Source organism: Apteryx mantelli, chromosome 2 (assembly GCF_036417845.1).
Source record: "Apteryx mantelli isolate bAptMan1 chromosome 2, bAptMan1.hap1, whole genome shotgun sequence".
Lineage (NCBI taxonomy): Eukaryota > Metazoa > Chordata > Aves > Apterygiformes > Apterygidae > Apteryx > Apteryx mantelli.
Genome location: NC_089979.1, coordinates 95,066,281 through 95,087,178, shown reverse-complemented (window position 1 = coordinate 95,087,178; position 20,898 = coordinate 95,066,281). Strand labels below are relative to the sequence as shown.

Here is a 20,898-nt window from a genome sequence, read left to right as displayed (position 1 = left end):
TGACAGTAATATTCTGTATATAAATGCGAAATATCTTTGAAACAGAAGAGGTTATTTGATGGGGTTATTTTTTGTTAGTTAAACGTCAGATTCCATATCCAATTTTCCACTCTATCACACCAGTTTCACATTAAATACTGTTTTTTGCTGTTCATGAACAGCGTACTACAAAGAGCAAACTAAAGGTCCTAAATAACACTCTGTTATAAATTCTTTGATATATATTGCTACTTTACTCAAACCTGAAGTGTTCTATATTACAGCCTTTTTACTTTTTCATGAAAGCAGTTGCATACATCTGGAAATTTCTTTTCCATAGTAAAGCAATATTCTACAGAAAGCAGAAGGAGAACAGTTGTAGAAGCAGTTAACTTTCACTCTTAACCTTAGATGAGATCAAGTAACTACTTGCACTTTTTGGAACTATGGTTCCCTGTGTAAGGAACACCTTCTGCTCTAGAGCATAGATGCAGGGTGAGCAGCTCCTGAGATTCAGCTCCAATTATTTCTAGGGACAGGAATAACAGCTGAAGGCTGGAGGTTGCCTGTATCTGGCCAAAATCCAGTATGCAGAATACCAAGACCACCATCCAGACCCCACCTCTTCACTCTGCTAAAATAGTTCTCCAGCTGGTGCCAGGAACAGAAGTTGACATTACACCAGCATGCATGTTGGCCTCAACAGCTGAGCTGAAAAGCTAGTATTAATTGCTGCTGGCATTGATGCAATTCACTTTATTTCAGGGCTCAAAAAGCACATCCCTGGGGGACACAATATAGCTCCAGACTTTTAAAAAGCCAAAGGTCAGTCGAGGCCAGTAGCTTTCAACCATTTTCAATTTCTAGATCTCTACAAATCCTCCAGCGGAGGTATCGGGGCTTGTATGGCAAATTCAGCTCTGCCAACAGTAAATCGTTACTCTGCTGTCTTTCACAGAACAAAGCCTACAGATTCCTCTGGAAGTTACAGACACCATGTTGAAGTCCACTACACAAACATTTGTCAAATATGGGACGCCAATCATGGGATGATGTTTGGGTTTGTTCAGCCTTTCGGTTTTTGACTCTTCTGTAGTAAGCTATTAATTTTTATACATGTATCATAAGATTAACTGGACCCATTTTATAATATGAAAAAATATATTTGTTAATTTCATAGTAATACTGCTAGTATTTTCTTCTACAGAAAGAACAATGTATCATTCTCAGTGATGGAATCAAGGCAGCACATAATAAATACTAAATTTACCCTCTGAAAAATTACCTTCAGTAAAAAAGGAAGTTCTTTATTTCTGTTCAGTTTGGCCTGCGAATAAAGTCTATGCAACAAGGGTGTACAGAGCCAAAAGATCAGTTTGTATAAGCCACCACTGACAAAGCACAGGGAAGTAAGAAATTCTCCAACAGTATTTTCTTACTTAGCAAAAAGTTTAAAAGAACCACCATAGATATTTATAATCTATTGTTTTATTTATAGGCATTGGGAGTAGTGGCAAAATGCTTCAGTGGGAATATGCTATTATATAAGAAAAAATCAAATTACTTGCTCACTTCAATTTAACACTTGTGCCAATGACAATTATTTTTATTACAATGTTAGCTTACAAAGATACTGGATGTTCTTCCATTCTTCCTACCTTAATCATAACTGTTTTTGCTGTTCCCTGTTCTCCAATCAGCAAAACAGCTTTTCCTTGCTTCATGATGGTGTGCATTAGAAAGTCTGTTCGGATACTGTCTACGTTTGGAACTAGAATGGAAGTATATTCTGGCACTGAATCTTTAGGGTAAAAGTATTCTGGGACCTGCATAAGATAGATACACGTAAAGTTTGAGACTTTCTACATGGCCACATATGCATTGTTCATCAGAACACCAACACAAATGCACTGTATATTAGCAAACACTTTTTTTCTAAAAGCAGAGCATCCATTTATAATCAATCAGTACCTTGCCAAGCTTTTTAAAAGGATGTTAGACTAACATGGTATTTTCATCCGACTGTTCTCCATTACGTGGAGACAGCTTTTCTTTGCTGGGAGATCTTAAGTACTAAGTAGACAAAAGGTAAGCTAAATTTTCTATTTCACTTCCAAACCTGTTTCAAATGTGTGTTCCCATTCTCTGACAAAAATATTTGTGGAGAAAAGAAATTCCTCCAGAAAAGAAACTCTTGAGCAGTTGGTAGGGTTAATCTTCCTAAATTATGCAGGCCTTTATTATTTAATAATAATATGCCTCTTACCAAACACCTTTGTCTTGTATACTCATTAAGAAAACTTAGCACACTACAGCATACGAACCTTCTTTGACCAGTGCTCCCACTGGCCACAACCACTGATAACAAAGTCAAACATGGTCTCTTCTCCATTCACAGCTGGAAGTTCATTCATTGTAGAATGCTTCTGCAGGAACAGCTCCATTTTCAGCCTGTCATTTGGTTCCAAAAGAGCTCCAACTGACCACATTACAGCAAAAATGAACAAGCGAGCAATATGTTCCTTGGTAGGCTGCTTCTCATCTTGGTCTGACAATAAACCCTGCAAAGCAGATGTGGTATGTGACTACTGGCTTCCTAAAACAACACTCAGATATAAACAATAAAATGACAGATAGAAAAGCTGATGTCATATCTACCTGTAGGAGGTCAATAGCTTGTTTGATGTACATGCATTCCAAAATTGGCATTTTTGGTGTCACAGCAGAGAAAACAAAATCAATCATATCCTGGGAAGAAAAATATAATTTAAAGAATGTTTCCCAAAACTCATAAATCAACAGTATAATTTATTCTTAGATGTGTCCAATTGCTTTATTTCAACTATATTCTCAACTTCATTCTGAACTATATTTTTCCCCATTTCTGGGATTACAAATATCCAGATTTTGTCCAAAAAATGCACTAACAGTAAACATTTTTAAAAAACAAATGTTGATGTACCGCAGTCAGCAAAATTATTCATACAAGCTACATACAGCAATCTTCAAAAGAGTAATTTGAAGACTTGTTCTTCAGTTGCATCAGGGATCTGCCACTTGTGCTCTCCACTGGGAACTTTAACTTACCATTGCCATTTCTGTGGTGAGAAGATAAAAGCACTAGAATTGCTGTAATGATACATATACAGTGCACAACCTCACAAGTATCATTTTCTATCTGATCTGTTCTGACTACACCATAAAGTATCCCTCTTGAAACTGATATTCTCAGTTTTGTTTAGAACCCTGATAGGATCCAAAGGGAATTTTTCAATTGATTTTAATGGGATGAGGATTTTTCTCAAAATATTATTCCATAGTGATTGTATTCTGTAACATCTTTAGCAAAGTTGCAAATTGATGTAAAGTCCATTATGAGATTTGCTGTGCAGAATTATTTTCAAATACTAGTTGCCATCTATAGTTCAGATTAATGTAAAGTATAACCTAAATTCACTTTCATTTAACAATTTTACTATGATTCCCTCCCTACAGGTCTCCTTCACCTTTGTAATCATTCAAAATCAACACTGCACACGCAATCTGAGAAGATAAAGCACAACAGGAACACCATGGGGGACACTAACTTTTTTCCATTTATGCCCCCCATATTCAGGCAGTCATAAAGCTAAGACAATGAAAACATTCAAACACCCAAAGATGTAAACAATCATCTAGATATTTTTGAAAAGACAGTGAGCTGCCTACCCACACACTCGCAAGCCTTGCTTGTGTGGTAAGTAACCTTGCTACTTACTCAGTTTTTGTTTACTTTTTTGCTAATAAAGCAATACCTTATGCTGAGTATTCATCAGCACAGGGACTGAACCAAGATTTCCACCCACCCTTCTGAGTTTCTGCTCACTAGAATAGTGCGTAACACACACAACAAAAATATATATTATGAGAAAAAACTGACTTAAGCATTTTAAACCAGAACAGGGTTCATAGCTACACACTCTGAGAGCTAAAGCAGCCTGAATGTGGGCATACATACGAGGAGGGAGGCTTAGAAAACATCTCTCGATCTTTCTTGTTCATCAGCAGAAGTGCTACCACTTCTGTGTGTTGCTTTTTGTGCCTTTGCCTAAAATATGCTTGCTTCACCGCCAGCGTTGTGTAGGGTGCACAAGTGACTAATTTGGGGTTTGTGGGTTCCACAAGGATGTGGTAGAAGTAAGGTACTGCGAGCAGTGGGGAAGATTCAAGTCTGAAGACCTTTAAAATTTGGACTTAAATCTGTGATTCAATTTCTTCACCTGCAAAATAGGGCAGATGTCCCACAGGGCACTGCAAATTATTTAATAATTGGTTTGAGACACCTTAGAATAATGCTACTTCTTGAGTGCAAAGTATTCTGCACTTTCAAGAGCTCAATTTTCACCAGAACTAGTTTTATACTACTTATGATTCCAATGAGGAATCATTTGTGTAATTCTTTCGAGTTTATGCCAAAAAAAAAAAAAAATCAGGTTCTTATCTGCAAATCTGCCTAATCTTTATTACTGCTATGTTTAAAATGATTTCCAATACATTGAAGAAAGAAGGATACAAATTCAAGATGACAATTAAAATGGATTATCTACTTACTAGGGTATTTTGTTTGGACAGGTGAACTGGAAAAATTAGTTGGGCCATGACAAATACACATAAATTTGAAGGAATTTTGGTCAGGAATTTGCTATCTCATAATAGGACACTGCAGAATGAAATTTGGTAGTAAAAAGTGATAAGAGGAAATACCCTTTCACACAGTGTATCTAGTTGGACTGTGGAACTCAGTGGACCATGGAAAGCCCTTTAGGTCTAGAAGTTACATTGAAATTATGCAAAATTATTAATATCAGCAATATTAATTAAAACAGCAGAGTTTAAATATTAAAGCTAAGAAACTCTCTGGGTTATATATTCAACTCTCTGCTCCAGAGGCAATAGTAGCCTTTACCCACACGAGATTAGGATGAGAGCTAAATGTGGAGGGAAGAATATGTCACATGTGCCTGCTCTGCTGTTTTTATGACTTCTCTGAAGTCTCCCGAATAGGTCAAGGAAAGATCCAGGACACTGGATAAAAAGAACACAGGGTTTAATCTAGTCTAAAAATTACTAGACTTTTCACCAAAACAATACACAAACATGCTGAAACTCATGTTACTCATGTACATCTGACACTAGTTTGAGCTTCACAGCTTCCAGTCAAACTAAGTAACATGACTCATGCAATTACTGTAATTATCTCAATTCTTTGAAAATGTCTCTGATTTCCATTGGCTAAGCAATTCTCTTCCTTACAAGTAGCAGTAACACTCACAGAAAAGAAATTCATGGCATCGTGAAGCAGTACAGCTTTCAAACAAGACAGTAGTCACTTTAGAAGGTTAGGGAAGGTTAAAAAAATGCCATGGAAATAGAAAGAATACAGATAATCTTGATTCAAAATAGGGTTACTTTTTTTTTTTTTTTTAATTTATCCTGCTCTTTTGGGCTTCCTCTTATCTTTTACATAAAAACCAATCACTTGCAGTGGTATGTATTTTATACATGAAAAGATTAAACACATTCTTTCCACTGCTTGATTCACAAAGAGTATTCTCTGGAATTTCCTATTATTCATACTGGCTGTACCTTCACTAATAATGATTTTACCCAATATCTATACTTTCAATGACAAATAATATTCTTATTAGCACAAATACTGAGTGTTCCTTAAGCAAATTGAAATTACTATACCAGGTTTCTTTCTTATAGTTTTGGTTCAATTTAGACTGATTTCAAAGGGCTTCTATAGGTATACTTCAAAAGTGATTCTCCTTGGTTACCATATTTCTATCTATAGCTCAATCTGCGTTTTTTTTCTAGAACTCAGATATTTTTAAGATACTTGTATCTGTGCTTTTCTTAATTCTATCATGTATTTGGGGGCTGACTATCATTATTAATGCATTTTATTTTACAAAGTTTTCTTTTAGAATTTATTTACCCAATTTTTAAATGTGGGGAAAATAATAACTATAAGAGGAGCCACTGAATACAGAAGTAGTGTTACCCTCATTTGTAAATCAGTTATTGCCTCTATTATTTGAGAAGCAAAGATAGCTCATTAAAACTGAAAGAAAAATGACAGCATGACAGCTTTTCATTTACACTTTGATAGTTCTAAATGCAGCCCGTCAGCACAGAACTAACTTCATATTTCACTGCATTTTCATCTCTCAATCTAATAAAATACATATTTTTCTGGACTTTAATGCTATTGCTTCAGGCTTGGGTATTTTAAATGTTGGTGTTATGTTTTCAGAGCAAGTAGTAGCATAAAGTATAAGCAGAATTGTGGCAAAGCAGCAGTAAGTTGACCCACATACACATTACTTTGGAAGCATATTTTAAAATTCATTATCAGAATTGTTTCTCTTCCTGCTGCAATAAATACTATATCATATCATTATGTTTTGGAGGTAGAACAAAATGAATATCCTGTTAAACATTGGTTTCAAAGTAAATGGGAAGTAAAATGAAACATAACTGTGAGAAAACATTTGTTAACATTCTAGACATACCAAAATGGCATCAATCTTTGCTTTTATCATAATTTATATATTACTTTCTGAAAATGTCACTCAGAAGTTCATTAAAAACTGAATTTGTAAAATCCAGTAAAAATGAAAAATATTATAGGACACGCACACCCACCCACCCTCCCCCCTCCCCCCCCCCCCCCATGAGATCCAACACAAATTAAACATGAAAACGGGCAGGATAGTCAATGGGAAAGGAAGGAATATAAAGAAGTTCTATTTGTTCCACAGATGCTAAGTGTGGAAATCAGAAGTAGATTCCAAAATGGAAGACTACAAAGTAATCATTATTGCCACAAAAATTTCCAGGGAAAAACAAAGAATTTCAGTGTAATTGAAGAAGGTATGTTACTGCGATTATGCTCATATAGCACTACTGTGTCCAACTGTCCATAGTATTAATGAAACCTTTTTATTGATTCAGTCTGCAATGGCCAGATGGAGGGAAAAAATGTTCTGAGTTCTCCTTCTGGGCCTTTGATTGAATACAATTTAGTCAGGTAATGTATCAAGGAGATGCCATCTCAAAAATCTGAAGCATAGAAGTCTTTTCCTAAAGTGCATGATCCTTTGGAACAGATAATAAAATCAGAAGGCACCACTATAATCACCTATGTCATGCTTCTCAACACCACCCAGCACAGAACTGTCCTGAATTAATTTGAACTACGGCATGTCTTTTAGAAATAAATAATTGACCAAACGCATTCCTGTTGCAGCTGAAATTAATAAAGATTCAACAAGAGTGAATCTAACATTTTTTCCTAATTTACTTCTTTACATTTAAAACAAACAAGCAAGTTTACTCCCTTTGTATATCCTAACAAGAATTAAAATTGCAATAACAATTACAGCCAAAGGGAATAGGTATGTTTTGCCAAAATAAAATAATTATAGATTTCACTGCCAACTAACCTATACAAACAAAACAAAAAGTCATCCTATCATCCAAATTATTCACCTGATATAGTTTCATTAATTCACTAATGATCATTTTCTCTTTTTTTCTTAAATCGTTCACTTTTATTTTCTATTTTATTAAGTAAACAAATGGAAATAAATAACTGAAATAGCAATTAGGAGGAAACAATGCTATGTTAAATAAATAAGGAATGCATTTTTTTTCTGAAATAGTTGATCTAAGTACCTGAAATACAGTATTAAAGCAATTCCATAAGACATCAGAGTATGTAACAGGTAATGTTTGCAGCCAAGCCCTTAAAATAGGCCTCCAATCTAACACCGAAGAGCTCATGAAGACCATCCCATTACGAGAAACTGTTGCAGGAGAAGCATTGTCAATGGTGTGAGGTTCAAAAATAATTTTGCAGGTGGGGGACATTGGAATACGATCTCCATTAGCCAAAGTAAGGGTCTTATTATCATCCAGAACAGAGTTCAGATTTTCAATCCATATTGCATCGACAGGTCCATCCAAAACTATCCAAACATGTTCACCCTAAAAAAAAATACATATATATATACATACATATATACACATACATATATATACATACACACACACATGCAAATTTAAGTACATTGATCAAAAATACAGATTTACTTAACACCTCAGAGGACATGTTCTTGGATATAAATACCAAGTCATAATTTGATGCTGATTGGCTCAGCATCAATTGTAGTCTTTTTAATTTGACCAGTGAATTTAATCCTTCTTTTGCTATCCTGTATCATACCAAAAAGTATATCAAAGAATAGTGACAAAAATTAATTTGAACTGTTCTAAGCACAGAGTTATCACTTTCTTCTGCATCAAGGTGAATGAAAACATTTCCTATTAAATACAGTCACAAACACAGGCACACAGTCCTTGCAGAATATTACCTAAATATTTCATCTGAGGTTTCTCATTTTCTAAGTGAGAGCTGAATGAAACACAGTGCAAGCTTCATAACATTTGAGTGTAATTATGACTCAGTGAAACACCATCTGTAGGTCTGACAGGAGAATTAGGAAATGCTCATACTGATCTCCTAACAGAGCCTCTTAAAGTCTTCTGATAACAATTACTGATATGGAACGGCAATGACATAAAACCAGAGAAGAAGAATTTATCTTTCCTGTCTTCCTATTAAAACATTAACAATTGCTGCTTTTGTGGTTGAACGGTAGGACTACCTGCTTACAGAAGGAAGTAAAACTCTTGAAACCTTTTCTGACTCAATCCTGAAAACTCAGGTGCCTGTGCTTGCGAAACCTCTGTGCTCTCTGTCATGTACACATAATTCAGACTCTTGGGTACATTAAGCCACTCAAACAAAGCAAAATGAAATACTCCAATTTGATTTCATAACTGAAGATATTTCACATAAATTACTCAGGTAATAAGATTTTATGGAAATAGTATTAAAATGTTCTTATTGACCAGCATGATACAATATCCATTACCTTCTTTGATTTTAAAGTTTTTCTCCATAAAGTAGAGAAAACGCCATCTGTCCAGTCATTTGTAGCAACATCGAGGGTACCAAACATCTGGGAAGCTGTGATTGCCTTGGGGTTCATTCTCATCTCTTTATGAGGGGCACCACAATCTGTCATTGCTTTCATCAAAATATGAATGCATTTTGTCTTTCCTGCGCCAGTTGGACCTAGAGTCATCATACCTTAAGACAATACAAACTGGTTTAAAATAAAATATCAAAATGTCATGCTACCATTTAATGATACTTTGCATCACTCATCCTGTTTTTTTTAATCAAAACCAAACATAAAAAGATGTTTCTCACTCCACTTACTCACTGTTGACTGAAACGAAATTTTAAAAATATTATTAAAAGGCCTCTATAAATGTCTGCTTTATTCTGGCAGGCAAGCCAATGTGGGTCTGTATACTCCCTCAGGCAGTTCTGTGCCTTCTTCTAATTGGAAAACATAGCTACCTTTTGATGTTCATGTGTGATGACAATGACTTGACTAGTGGTAAACAAAAACAATAATTTCTAAATGTATTTAACAACAAACAGTTGTTTCCAATGATACAAAAAATCTAGCATATCTTTCTGAAGCAAAAGTAACAAAAATATGTACCTGCATTCATTATGCTGACATTTTAATACATTTTTCTTTTATAAAAAAATTTAGCAGCAACCATACTTTTAATTTCATCAGTTTATAAGCGTATTGCCTAAGGAAAAGAAACCATGTCTTCAACAATAAATTGAGTCTATAGTTGATCCTATTTAGTTATATTTTACTAAATCAGCTATGCAAGAGGCCCAGAGCCTGCCCAAAAGCAGATGGGACATTCAAACTAAGACTTCTAAAGTCATCAAAGGGAGGTAGATAACTAATTCCTATTAACCCTAGTGGTACCTGGACAACATGGTGCTTAGCCATCTTTGAAAACCTCATCCACAAAGTTACCGACCATACCCTCGCAAATCAAGGTTACAATGCTAATCCAGTAAAATACAGATTGTCCGATGTTTGCTGTAAACTAAAGGGAGTTGAATGTTCCCAAAACCATTTTGAGCTCTCAGACATCCACTTGCTTATGCCATATGTTAGATACGGAAAATCTAATCCAAGCCCACCGATGTTAGTGAAATGGTCCTTTCTGCTCATTTCAACAGCATTTGGATGAAAGCCATTATGCAAAATGTATTTCCAGAATCCAGGCACTAAATCCCTACACACATACACACATGTGTATGCACATACTGACTCTTTTCCAATCAAGAAAGATTCTCTTTTCTAATCCTCATTCCTTGAAATCCCACAGTAACCTCTCCATAAATCCAAGGATCCATGAGTAGGACAAATGGAAGTCAGGAAAACAGAGACCTTTTCCGCTCCATGCAATAAAATGCATCATAGAAAGGCCCTGGGCAACCAAATGTTAGGCCAATTTGAGTTGCACTACCAAAGGGAGTAGCAGAGATGAGTGGAGAGAAGAGGCATCTAAACAGAAGGACACAGAGTGGATTCTGGAGATCTGCTGGGAACCGTGATCTGTGGTGTCTCCACAAACCAGTTTCTTCTAAGGAGAGGCATATTTAATCAGGACTGAAAACATTAAACTTTCATGGTTCCTGTATTGCTGTAATTTGATATGGGACACTGAACCCAGCAATCTGGATGTAAATTATTAACTCAACACACCATTATCCAGTTCTTTGGTCTCACCAATAAACTGAACTAAACCTTTGAGGAAATAAGCTCTCATACTGCTGTGTTAATGAATATTTCCTTTTATTTGTTCCATTAGTTTAAGCTTACTAGTCTCTAATTATTATTACGAGAGAGAATAAAAAACATGGCTTCTTCAAAAAGCTCAGCTTTTTTAGTTAAATTTCCTTTATTTTTTTCCTTCCGATACTAAAAAAATCCTTGGTTGTTGGAGGCTTGGGGGTTGGGGGGTATATTTCAGAGCCCTTTTTTTAACTCAGCTATCAATTTTAAATCTAGTTGTATTACTGTCTTTCTTACCCTTCCTAGGACAGGGTCAACTTTATTCATTAGCCTTTTTTGGCCTATAAAAAATTATTTTATTTCTCCTCAGCTGAAATGGTCAGAATTGAGCACAAAGAACAATACTTGGAATTACAATGCACACTTGGTAGAATCTACCATGGTAAAGATTTGAGAGGTTATTATTTATAATAATCTCATCATCAGTCTCACAATAATATTAAACATGAGCTTCATGACTGAACTCTGTCTGAAGGCAACAGCTGTCTTCAGAACATTGAACAAAATCAGCTGTTACTGAATTTGAATGTATACTCTCTATTTTAACTTGCTCCATAGAAATTTAAATCACTCTGAAGGCCACGCTTGTTTTCTCATAAAAATGTAATACAGCAAAGCTAAAATTTCACTATTGTGTGTATTGCAAAAAAAGAAAAAAAAAAGAAGTCATAACAGTTTCCTCTCAAAATATCCACACAGGCTTTAAAAATGACATCTGCTCAGTTTCAAGATACATTTTTCATGAAAAAATGCACTCTGTAGCAGATAAAGGTAAAAGACTATAGCTTTTATGCAGTCTCAAAACCTCATCTAGCATGCTAACCATGTCGGACTTGTTGAGTTTCATACAGCTGAATGAGTTTCAGAATCCATGGTGGATGACAAATAAGCCCTGCTTTCTCTGCCTCTGTCTGAATGGCTGACAGTAGTTCAGGATAGCCAGTTTTATCCAGAGTAATTCCAGGGAATAGGTCATTAATGAGACTCATAAATAAAGGTTCATCTTCATCCACCTGTCATAAAAAAGTAGGGGGAAAATACATTATTTATTCATTGAAATTATTATCACAACTGTAAACAATCTTCAAGAATATGCCATTTAAAGATGGCAGTAGAAAACTATCATTTCAAAGCAAATACTGTAATCATGAGTCAAGTGATTAATTTTATTAAGGGAATTTCAAACAATGTAATCACAAGGAGTAATTTCTAAATTAAATACTTAAAAGCTTATAAAATTTTAATATAGTTTTTTATATACATATATATGCATACACACACACACAAACACATATACACACACATATACACACATTTCTCCATTTGCTATACAAGCCAGCAAGATTTATTCAAATCTTATTTTTCCTTGGATTTTTTATGATTTTTTTTTCCTTCTATAAATCGTTAAAGCGTGGTTATATGCTAGAAATCATGCACAAACAGGCTGAATAGATTAAAATCCGAAACACAGTAATTGCTTCCATCACAAAACTGGCTCCCAATGTACATACACAGAGTCTAAATAAGCTGTACCCTTTTTATTAGAGCAATAGAAAATGAAAGCTTTAAATAATAATATTGAAAGATATTAGACTATACAAGTATGCATTAACTGCTTTAAATCAGCTCATTCATTGCAATTCTTATGATGTTCTCAAAAGGCAAGAGTGCCAAGAAATGTAGAAATCGAAAATATGGATTAAGAAGGATCTTAAATGACATTAATACAATATATTCTCCCTTTCTCTCTTTAGATGGGATAGAAAGAAGAAAAAATAAAAGGCAACTAGAGGACCATTTTAGATTTTCCTCTAGGATCTGATGGGATCTTCAGCTGATGTTTATGATGTGTTTTTCTCTCTTTAAAAAACAAATATAGAGCTCACACCATAAACGTACTATGATACTCACTGAAAAACCATATGAAAAACTGCAAAATAATGTATCCTATTGCTGGAGAAAAAGAGCTTTTCAAAGTGCATAACAAATACACCTAAAAACACAAAAGTACTCTTTCTGTGAAAGTCACTGGTTACAATACCAGTTTGGAGAGGTTCATGTCCCGCAGAACTCTCATCACTACCGTTTTCTCTGGCTCTTTGGGATTAGATCTTTTCACTGCTCCAAGCGTTCTTAAAACAGACAGGATATTTCTTAGCCCAAAGTCATAGTGAACCTTGAAACAATGCATAAAAACAATTGATACCACAAAGATTAACCACTTTAAAATCAAGTGAGGGCTGAAAACTACATTAATTAAAGAAATAACTAGGCTATTGAACTTTTAAATGTGATGAATTTCACAGCTCTTCATCCTTTCGGCTGGAGTTCCAGTTCTGTTGCTCTCTGATCCTGAAAATATTTTCCAGTGTTGTATGTCCGTGTTTGTCAGATCTCACATTTGGTTGCAGACTACCACTTTTAAAGTCATCTGCAACAGAGTTGCTTCTTCTATCATTTTGCTAAATTCATGATTTGCCAGATAGGGTGGCACAAACAGCAAATCACACATCTTCAGACTATCCTTTGTTTCCTGTCCACACAAGTACAGTTGTTATATTAATATATGGTATTCAGAGCCATGATTAAGAGAGCCAATCTCTTGCTGATATGAAGAACCATACTGAAATTACACTGATGACAACACTTTGTTATATGTAAGCCTAGACTATCCTGTACTTAGTGGACAGTTCCATACCAGCTGCATTCAGACATGAAGGAATTACTTTCAAAAGCAATGTGCATCCTAGACATGAATCTACCCACCTATGGGTTTTGGCAGGGAAGGGTTAGAGTCTGAATAGCCCCCCTTCCCCTATGGGCACAGCTTCCTATTTGCAGAGCCATATAGACATATTCAATTAATTCTAGCACTTTTACCTACACATACAATTCTGCCTTCAGTTAACACAGATTCAAAAATACAAGCAAATTTTCTATAATGTGTATTCTCTTCCTCTATGCCTTTTGATGCAAATCCTAGAAGAACTACCAGGGAAAAAGTTTTACATTACAAAGTCTCCACTGCTCCTGGTTGCTGGGAAAGCCTAAGCAATAAAAACATACAAGGACGGAAATAATAAAGAGATTCATTCATTAGGATAGTATCTACTTCCTCTCTTCCTCAGACTGATCTGAAATGTTTTTGAGACCCAGGGCATAAATATTTCTTATGCTATCTCACAAAACATTCTCACAAACAAGCTATCTCATAATCTACATAAAACTATTTCTAATGATGGATACACACTGGCATCACTAAAACTGGAATGATATATTGAGCACTCGTCAAAATTTTGAGTAATAAATAGCATATTGATTAGGCTAGCAGATGATACCACACTGGTGAAAGGTGGAAGGCACAACTAGAGTTTAAAATGACAGAGAGAAATTCAATGAACAATCCATGTAAGATGCATGTAACAAAGACAAGTGCCAAATACTATACATAGATGGAAATAATTAACTGCACAAATAAAGGCAGGGAACAACTAGTTGACAAACAAGTGAGCTGCAGAAAGCTCTGCAGAAAAATATGTGGCACTGGACTGGAACCACAACTGAAACTAACTCTCCAGGGACATATATCTACAATTACACTGGGCAGTACAAATAGGACTGTCCTTTTTAGAACAGTTGAAAAGATCCTTCCTTTGCAGGTGGCACTTCTGTGCTATGCCCTACAGTTGGATTCCACACTTGAATAAAGAAGAACCCTCCTGAAAAGAATCTAGAAAAGAGAAATAGAAGTGACTGGCTAACTAGAAAACATGATATATCAGGAAAAAGTAAACAAAATCTGCTGAGAGGAAAGACAACTGAATATATAGGATGAGTTATGAGTTATGATTAAAGTCTTTGAAACACAAACAGCTGCTGCAAAGAGGAAAGCAGGGTGAACAGAAAGGAAAAGAAGTAATGGACTTAACTACCAGAGGGAAGATTCAGGTTAGACTTTAGAGAAAACTTTGTGACCATGAGAAAAATGAGACTTTGGAACAGACTGCCTGGGGAAGCTGCAGGATATATGCCAATGGAAAATTTTAAGGAGAGTCACATATATTAGTACCAAATGATTTAGTCATGATTGATTTTTCCTCCAGACAGGTAAATGGACAACCTTTGAGGGTTCCTTCTAGCCTCATTTTCTATGATTTCAGCAGGTGCCAAGTTGTTAACACTTGACATAATCAGATATGAATGTTCAGCCAGATACTGGCAAAAAAACTCATTTGCAGATGGCAACATTAAGACAAAAAGATTAATAACTTCTTGTGAATTTTGGAAAGAAGATTACATCTTGATGATGAAGGCTGCTATCATTTTGTACATTTGTAAATTTTGTAAATTTGTCCTAGTGAAGAGTCCAGAATCATGACAAAGGCTGATATTTCTGTTACTCTCCATGCTAGGTGACCATCACTGACATACCGGAGTGAGTCCAGCAGATGACCACCAAGTGATGGGACAAAGGCAATGGTCAAAATTTGCAACAGGGGAAATTGCAGTTGGATGTAAGTAAAAAATTCTTCACTATGGTCAAACACAGGAAAAGATGCCCGGAGAGGCTGTGGAATCTCCATCATTGGAGATATTCAAAACTCAACAAGGACAAGTTCCTTAGCAACCTACTCTAAATGGACCTGTGCTGAGCAAGATGACTTCTGTAACTCCCTTCCAACCTGCATAAGTCTATGATTCTATAGAAATGACAATTTCTACAGAAAAACTTTGGTAAATTTGAAGAAATACTGTCATACTTATTAGAAAAATTAAAATAAATAAAAACAAGCTTAAAGCCAGGTTTTCTGGTGCATTTCAAATGATCCGCATGCCTGGTGGTTCAAAGCAGACATCGTTTATTTACCTTAATCAGTCTGCTAGTTTTTCAACTGCTTTGCATTTCAGGAATGGCTAAAACAAAACAGCTAGAACTTACTAGCAAATCTGGACCATGACCTGCTTCTTTGCAGTATTTTGTAACAGTAGGCAATAGATTGCACTTAGGGAAAATGGACTGCACAGTGGCATAGCTGATGCTTTTGTAAGGAAGACTGAAAAAAACACAAATGAAAGTCTCAACAGTAGGAGCATACTTTGTTGATGCAGGGAAAGGATATGCTTTTCCCCAGTCTGAGTGAAGCTATGGGAGGAGGTAGTATGGAACCTTGGCTAGAAGTCCTACAACATTAAAAGGCAAATAATTTGGCTTTTGGTACTGTCAGAGGTTTCACAGGTTTCACCATGCTTCACAGGTTCGTGGGCATCTTCGGCTTCCTATATTTGCTAAGGACTCTTCTTTTACTTTCAGATGTTTTTCACAACTGAAAGATATGACAGTCACCCAACTCAACACCAATCACTGCAATGAGGGTGTTAGATTCAGGCTTGAGCTCTCCATGTTCAGTCCCTGCCTTTCCAACAGACTTTGGAAACAAATCACTGCCATCTTCTCTCCCTCAAATTCACTGCTGTAAAATGGAGAGTGGTAGCACCATTTCAATTAAAATGATGTGCACCCTCCCCGGGCATGGGCCAGGCCCCATGGTGTTAGTTGCTACACAAACATAAGAAGAAAAGGAAGTCCTGGCACAGACAGCCTTTGGCTATCTGTGAATCAGCGTTCCTGTTTCTACAGAGTCTGCAACTGTTTCGTGTAAAATGCCTGGAGGAATTCATGTTTTCCTCTTGGCAAAAACCTTGTAGATTTTATGAGAGTTAACTTCAGCTGATGAATGACTCTGTTGTTGTTTTCTTCTACTGATGTACGTCGCCTTTGCTGAAACAGGCACTGTTCGGCCATTGCATATTGCACTGATTCTTTATGCAACTTTGTTCCTTCCAGTCAACTGCCTGGATACCAAGCAGTACTTATTTCCAACTAAAAATTTATGATAAAAATAATTAAATAAGTAAGACCCACAGGGAAAGAGAGATTAATATGCCTCTAAGAAAGCTTGCCTGTACTTTATAGTTCTAAGCATTCTCAAGCTAGACAAAAACAATTTGTGTTCCACTGAACATTAGAAATATCACCCCTTCAGTTCATGAGTCTCCCATACCTAACCAGATTAACTCATTACATAATGACATCACATCAGATATTACTCCCCAGCCTACAACAAACTTCATAAGGAGCTTCAGCAAGTCTTTCAAAATATCCCATTACTACTACTACTACTAACTAGGAATGACAGGGGAGGGAGATGACAACCCACAGACAAGTGAGGAAGTGGTGGACCTGACCAAAAAGCAAAAGGTGGAGGCTGAGATGAACAAAAGAGACCTCGAGAATGACGAAATATGGTGGAAAGGAGCCCACCTCAAGTGCAAGCCTGCAAAGACAGAAGGGCCAAGAGGACAGCATTATGGGAGAAGCTCTCTCACTCTTTTCCTGGGAAATCAGCATAAGCGGGTGCTAATCTGAAAGGCCTGTTCACTAACACATGCAGCATTGGGAACAAACAGGAGGAATTAGAGCTGTGTATGCAGCTGCAGGATTACTATCTCATTGGAATGAGACACACAGTGGGATACCTCACAAGACTGGAGTGCAGCAATAGATTGATACAGGTTCTTTAGAAAGGACAAGTTGGGAAGGCAAGGAGGGAGAGCTGCCCTTTAATGTGAAAGAGAGTGGGAATACATGGAGCTTTGCCTTGGGATCAGTGATGAGCCAGTTGAGAGCTTTTAGGTTAGGATTAGAGGGATGACGAATATGTGTGACATTGTGGTGGGTATCTGCTACAGACCACCTGATCATGAGGCTTTCTTCAGACAACTTGAATTAGCCTCACCTTTGCAAGCCCTGGTCCTCATGGGAGACTTGAACTACTCCACTCTCAGCTAGAAGTGCAACACAGCTGGGCACAAGCAATCCAGGAGATTTTGACACCATCTCCCATAACATCCTCTTAGACAAACTGATGAAGTATGTAATAGGTAAGTGAACTGTGAGGTGGACTGGAAAACTGTCTGAATGGCCAGGCTCAAAGGGTTGTGGTCAGTCGCACCAAGTCCAGCTGGAGGCCAGGGGCTGACACTGGGGTCAGTAGCATTTAACATCTTCATTAATGACCTGGACAATAGGACAGAATACACCCTCAATAAGTTTACAGGTGATACAAAACGAGAAACAGTGGTTGGGTACACCAGAAGGTTGTGCTGTGTGAACCACAGGCACCCACCCCTACAGGCAGGGGGCTGATCAGTTGTAAAGCAGCCTTGCAGAAAATGCCCTGTGGGTTCTGATAGACAGCAAGCAGAACATGAGCCAGCAGCGTGCCTTTGTGGCAAAGGCAGCCACCCTGGGCTGCATTAAGAGTGATGCCAGCAGGTCAAGGGAGGTGTTTCTTCTCCTCTAATCGGGATTGGTGAGGCCACATCTGGAGTGATGTGCCCACGTCTGACCTTCCCAGTACAAGACAGACATGGGCATACTGGAGCAAATCCAAGGGACTGGAGCATCTGACATATGAGGAGAGGTTGAGGGTGTTCTCAAGAAGAGAAGATTCAGGGAGCATCTTATCAATGTGTTCAAATACATGATGGGAGGGAGTAAAGAAAACAGAGCCAGACTTTTCTCAGTGGTACCTAGTGATGGGATGAGAGGCAATGGGCACAAATGGAAATCCAGGAAATTCCACTTCAACATCAGAAAATCTTTTTTTTACTGTGAATGTAGTCAGATACTAGAATAGGTTGTCCAGAGAGTTTGTGGAGTCTCCATCCTTGGAGATACTGAAAACCTGCCTGGACAAGGTGCTGAGTGACCTGCTCTAGTTGACCCTGCTTTGAGTGCAGCTATAGGACCAGATGACCTCCAGAGGTCCCTTTCAAACTCAACTCTTCTGTGATTTTATGATCCTACATAGCTGGAGTTCCACAAGACCAGGATAGTCCAAAGGGATACTGAGAGGCACAAGAAGGACAAAATAGCATAATACAATGGGTTTGCAGAAAGCTATGCCTCCTGGCTCATTTTAGAGGACATAGAGTCATGACCCATGAAGTAAACTGCTAGGAACAAAGATCAACATGGCAGTCTTCTCTGATGGCTGCTAAAGAAATGATAGAGGGTCATGAGGAAATTATAAATACACATAGCACACTGTGCCCCAGAGACATCACGACTTGTAGAGCAAGAACTATGGAATTTAAGTTATAAGGGAGATACAAAGACGAAATTCAAATTTGTCCTTTGTTTATAATTGTGATGTAGTGGGGTCTCAGGGCTGTGCCTGTGTGCACACCCAGTGCACCCTACATAAAGATCATAATAAATTAGGTTGTTTTTTGTTTTTAAACACTGACCAGGAGTGTCTGTGTAATGCTTTCAGCACCTGCAACAACACAAAACATGCAAAGCAGCACTACACAGGTAGATGGCAGAGTTTCTGATGCCTGTATAAATTACTCTGGCCACAGTGAAGGAAAGTATCATGTCCAGGACAAAAATGACACACACAAACAATTGAGACAATGAGAAAATTTAACACAAAATCATACTGAGACCAAGCCTGAGGGAAAAGAAAAAGATCCATATTCAATACTCTAGAGACAAACTGTGTTGCTAACTCGTGAAAGTGTGTGCATACACAAATGTTCCTAAACAATGTCCACACGTTTCACTGCAGAGACCAGTCTCAGAAAACGATCCAACAAATGCAGCCCAAAAACCTGGTAACTGCAAAACACAGGCAGATGACAGGACTGAAGGAGCAGGATGGACAGCAACAAGTGGACGAGGTATCACCAGTGATGCTAGATCAACACAAGGGGATTCAGATTGCTTAAAATGTAATTTGAAGGCTAATGGAGACACCCTGGGCAATATTACATGGAAGCTAGTAGTAAACTTGACCCTTCAGAAGCTAATCTACAACAGAATGCTGGTGAGCAAAACTCTCTTAGTAAAAGAAGCCTGAGAGAAATGAAAATTGAAATTCAGTTTGGTTATATACACCAAGACAGTGAAATTACTGAGCTATGGAGAAAGAAAAGAAAAAAATCCAAATCTGTACATTTTTTGTTTTAACTCTGAAATAACATGGGCGACATGATACCCTACCACCATCTTATTCTGGTATAGTCCAAGATTTCTACATGAAAGCCAGCAAAGACTCTAATAAAAACATGGTATTGAACTGAAGTAACATAATGGAGAATGTAGTCAATATTTCTAAGTTCATCAGGATCCAACTGGAGTAGGATCCCAGTTTGAGCTGCTACTTACCCTACCATTAATATAGTTTCTGTTTGAGGCCCACTAGTGGACACTCAGAGAAGGGCATTCAGAAGTTAACAACTACTTCTGTTCTTAAAAGCTGCTTTAGCCTTTGTTTCTACTTACATACCCCATCCAAACAGAACGGCACATTTCTGATAGAACTCAGCAAAATAGTGTCTTCCAGGCACTGTTTAGTTATTTATAATTCTTACACTGCCTCTCCAATAGGTCTAGTCTTTATAAGTGAGGAGAATGGGAAATTTGGCCTCTACAAAGCTCTGCAGAGTTCTACAGAGTGTTTCTTGTATTTTCTCCATTTCTCCATAAAAAATAAAAATGAAATGACAATTTCAGACTCAGTTGCTAGAACTGAAAACTCGAAAAAGACTAGGTTTCTGAGCATCAAAATAGTTAGAAATCCTATAAAAGTAGATTCTCTATATTCCCTTCCGGTGGCAGCTTACTCTTGGACAAATATTTATTTTACCTGTTTAGATAATTGCTCTTCACAGAGCTTGTAGAGTGTATAGAATTTTCGACTAAGGATTTGGTTGTCTCGGAAACCAGCACTTGCCAGCTTGACTCGCATAATAATGCCACGGTCAGGCACCATCATAGCAACAGTGCGAAACTGAATCTTCAGATTTTCTGGAAGTTCCTGTCGTCCTTGATAGCCTGGGTTCTGAAACATGCAAAATATAAAATAAACTATTATTTAATGACAGCAGGATAGGAAGGTTTATTTTTTCTGATAATTATTTGGTAAACACAGGAGTACATGCCAGATTACAGAGGATAACTATAATATGTGACAGTTACACAACATTCCTCAGTTGTCTAAATATTGCAGATCATGAAATACGTGATACCACACATGGTATTTGGAGATCCCCAAGACAA

At 37.0% G+C, this 20,898-nt stretch overlaps 1 protein-coding gene across 1 annotated transcript in view; it reads right to left on the bottom strand.

Moving 5' to 3' along the window:
* The window catches only part of LOC106496970 (dynein axonemal heavy chain 5-like), a 176,257-nt gene that overhangs the window by 80,349 nt on the left and 75,010 nt on the right, over window positions 1-20,898 (bottom strand). The window contains exons 44-51 of the mRNA XM_067291141.1: window positions 20,486-20,680; window positions 12,811-12,945; window positions 11,593-11,782; window positions 8,964-9,181; window positions 7,702-8,013; window positions 2,638-2,727; window positions 2,304-2,540; window positions 1,638-1,805 (exon numbers count right to left, since the gene is read on the bottom strand). Of these exons, the coding sequence (XP_067147242.1) occupies window positions 1,638-1,805; window positions 2,304-2,540; window positions 2,638-2,727; window positions 7,702-8,013; window positions 8,964-9,181; window positions 11,593-11,782; window positions 12,811-12,945; window positions 20,486-20,680 (1,545 nt within the window). The remainder of the gene's footprint in view (window positions 1-1,637; window positions 1,806-2,303; window positions 2,541-2,637; window positions 2,728-7,701; window positions 8,014-8,963; window positions 9,182-11,592; window positions 11,783-12,810; window positions 12,946-20,485; window positions 20,681-20,898) is intronic.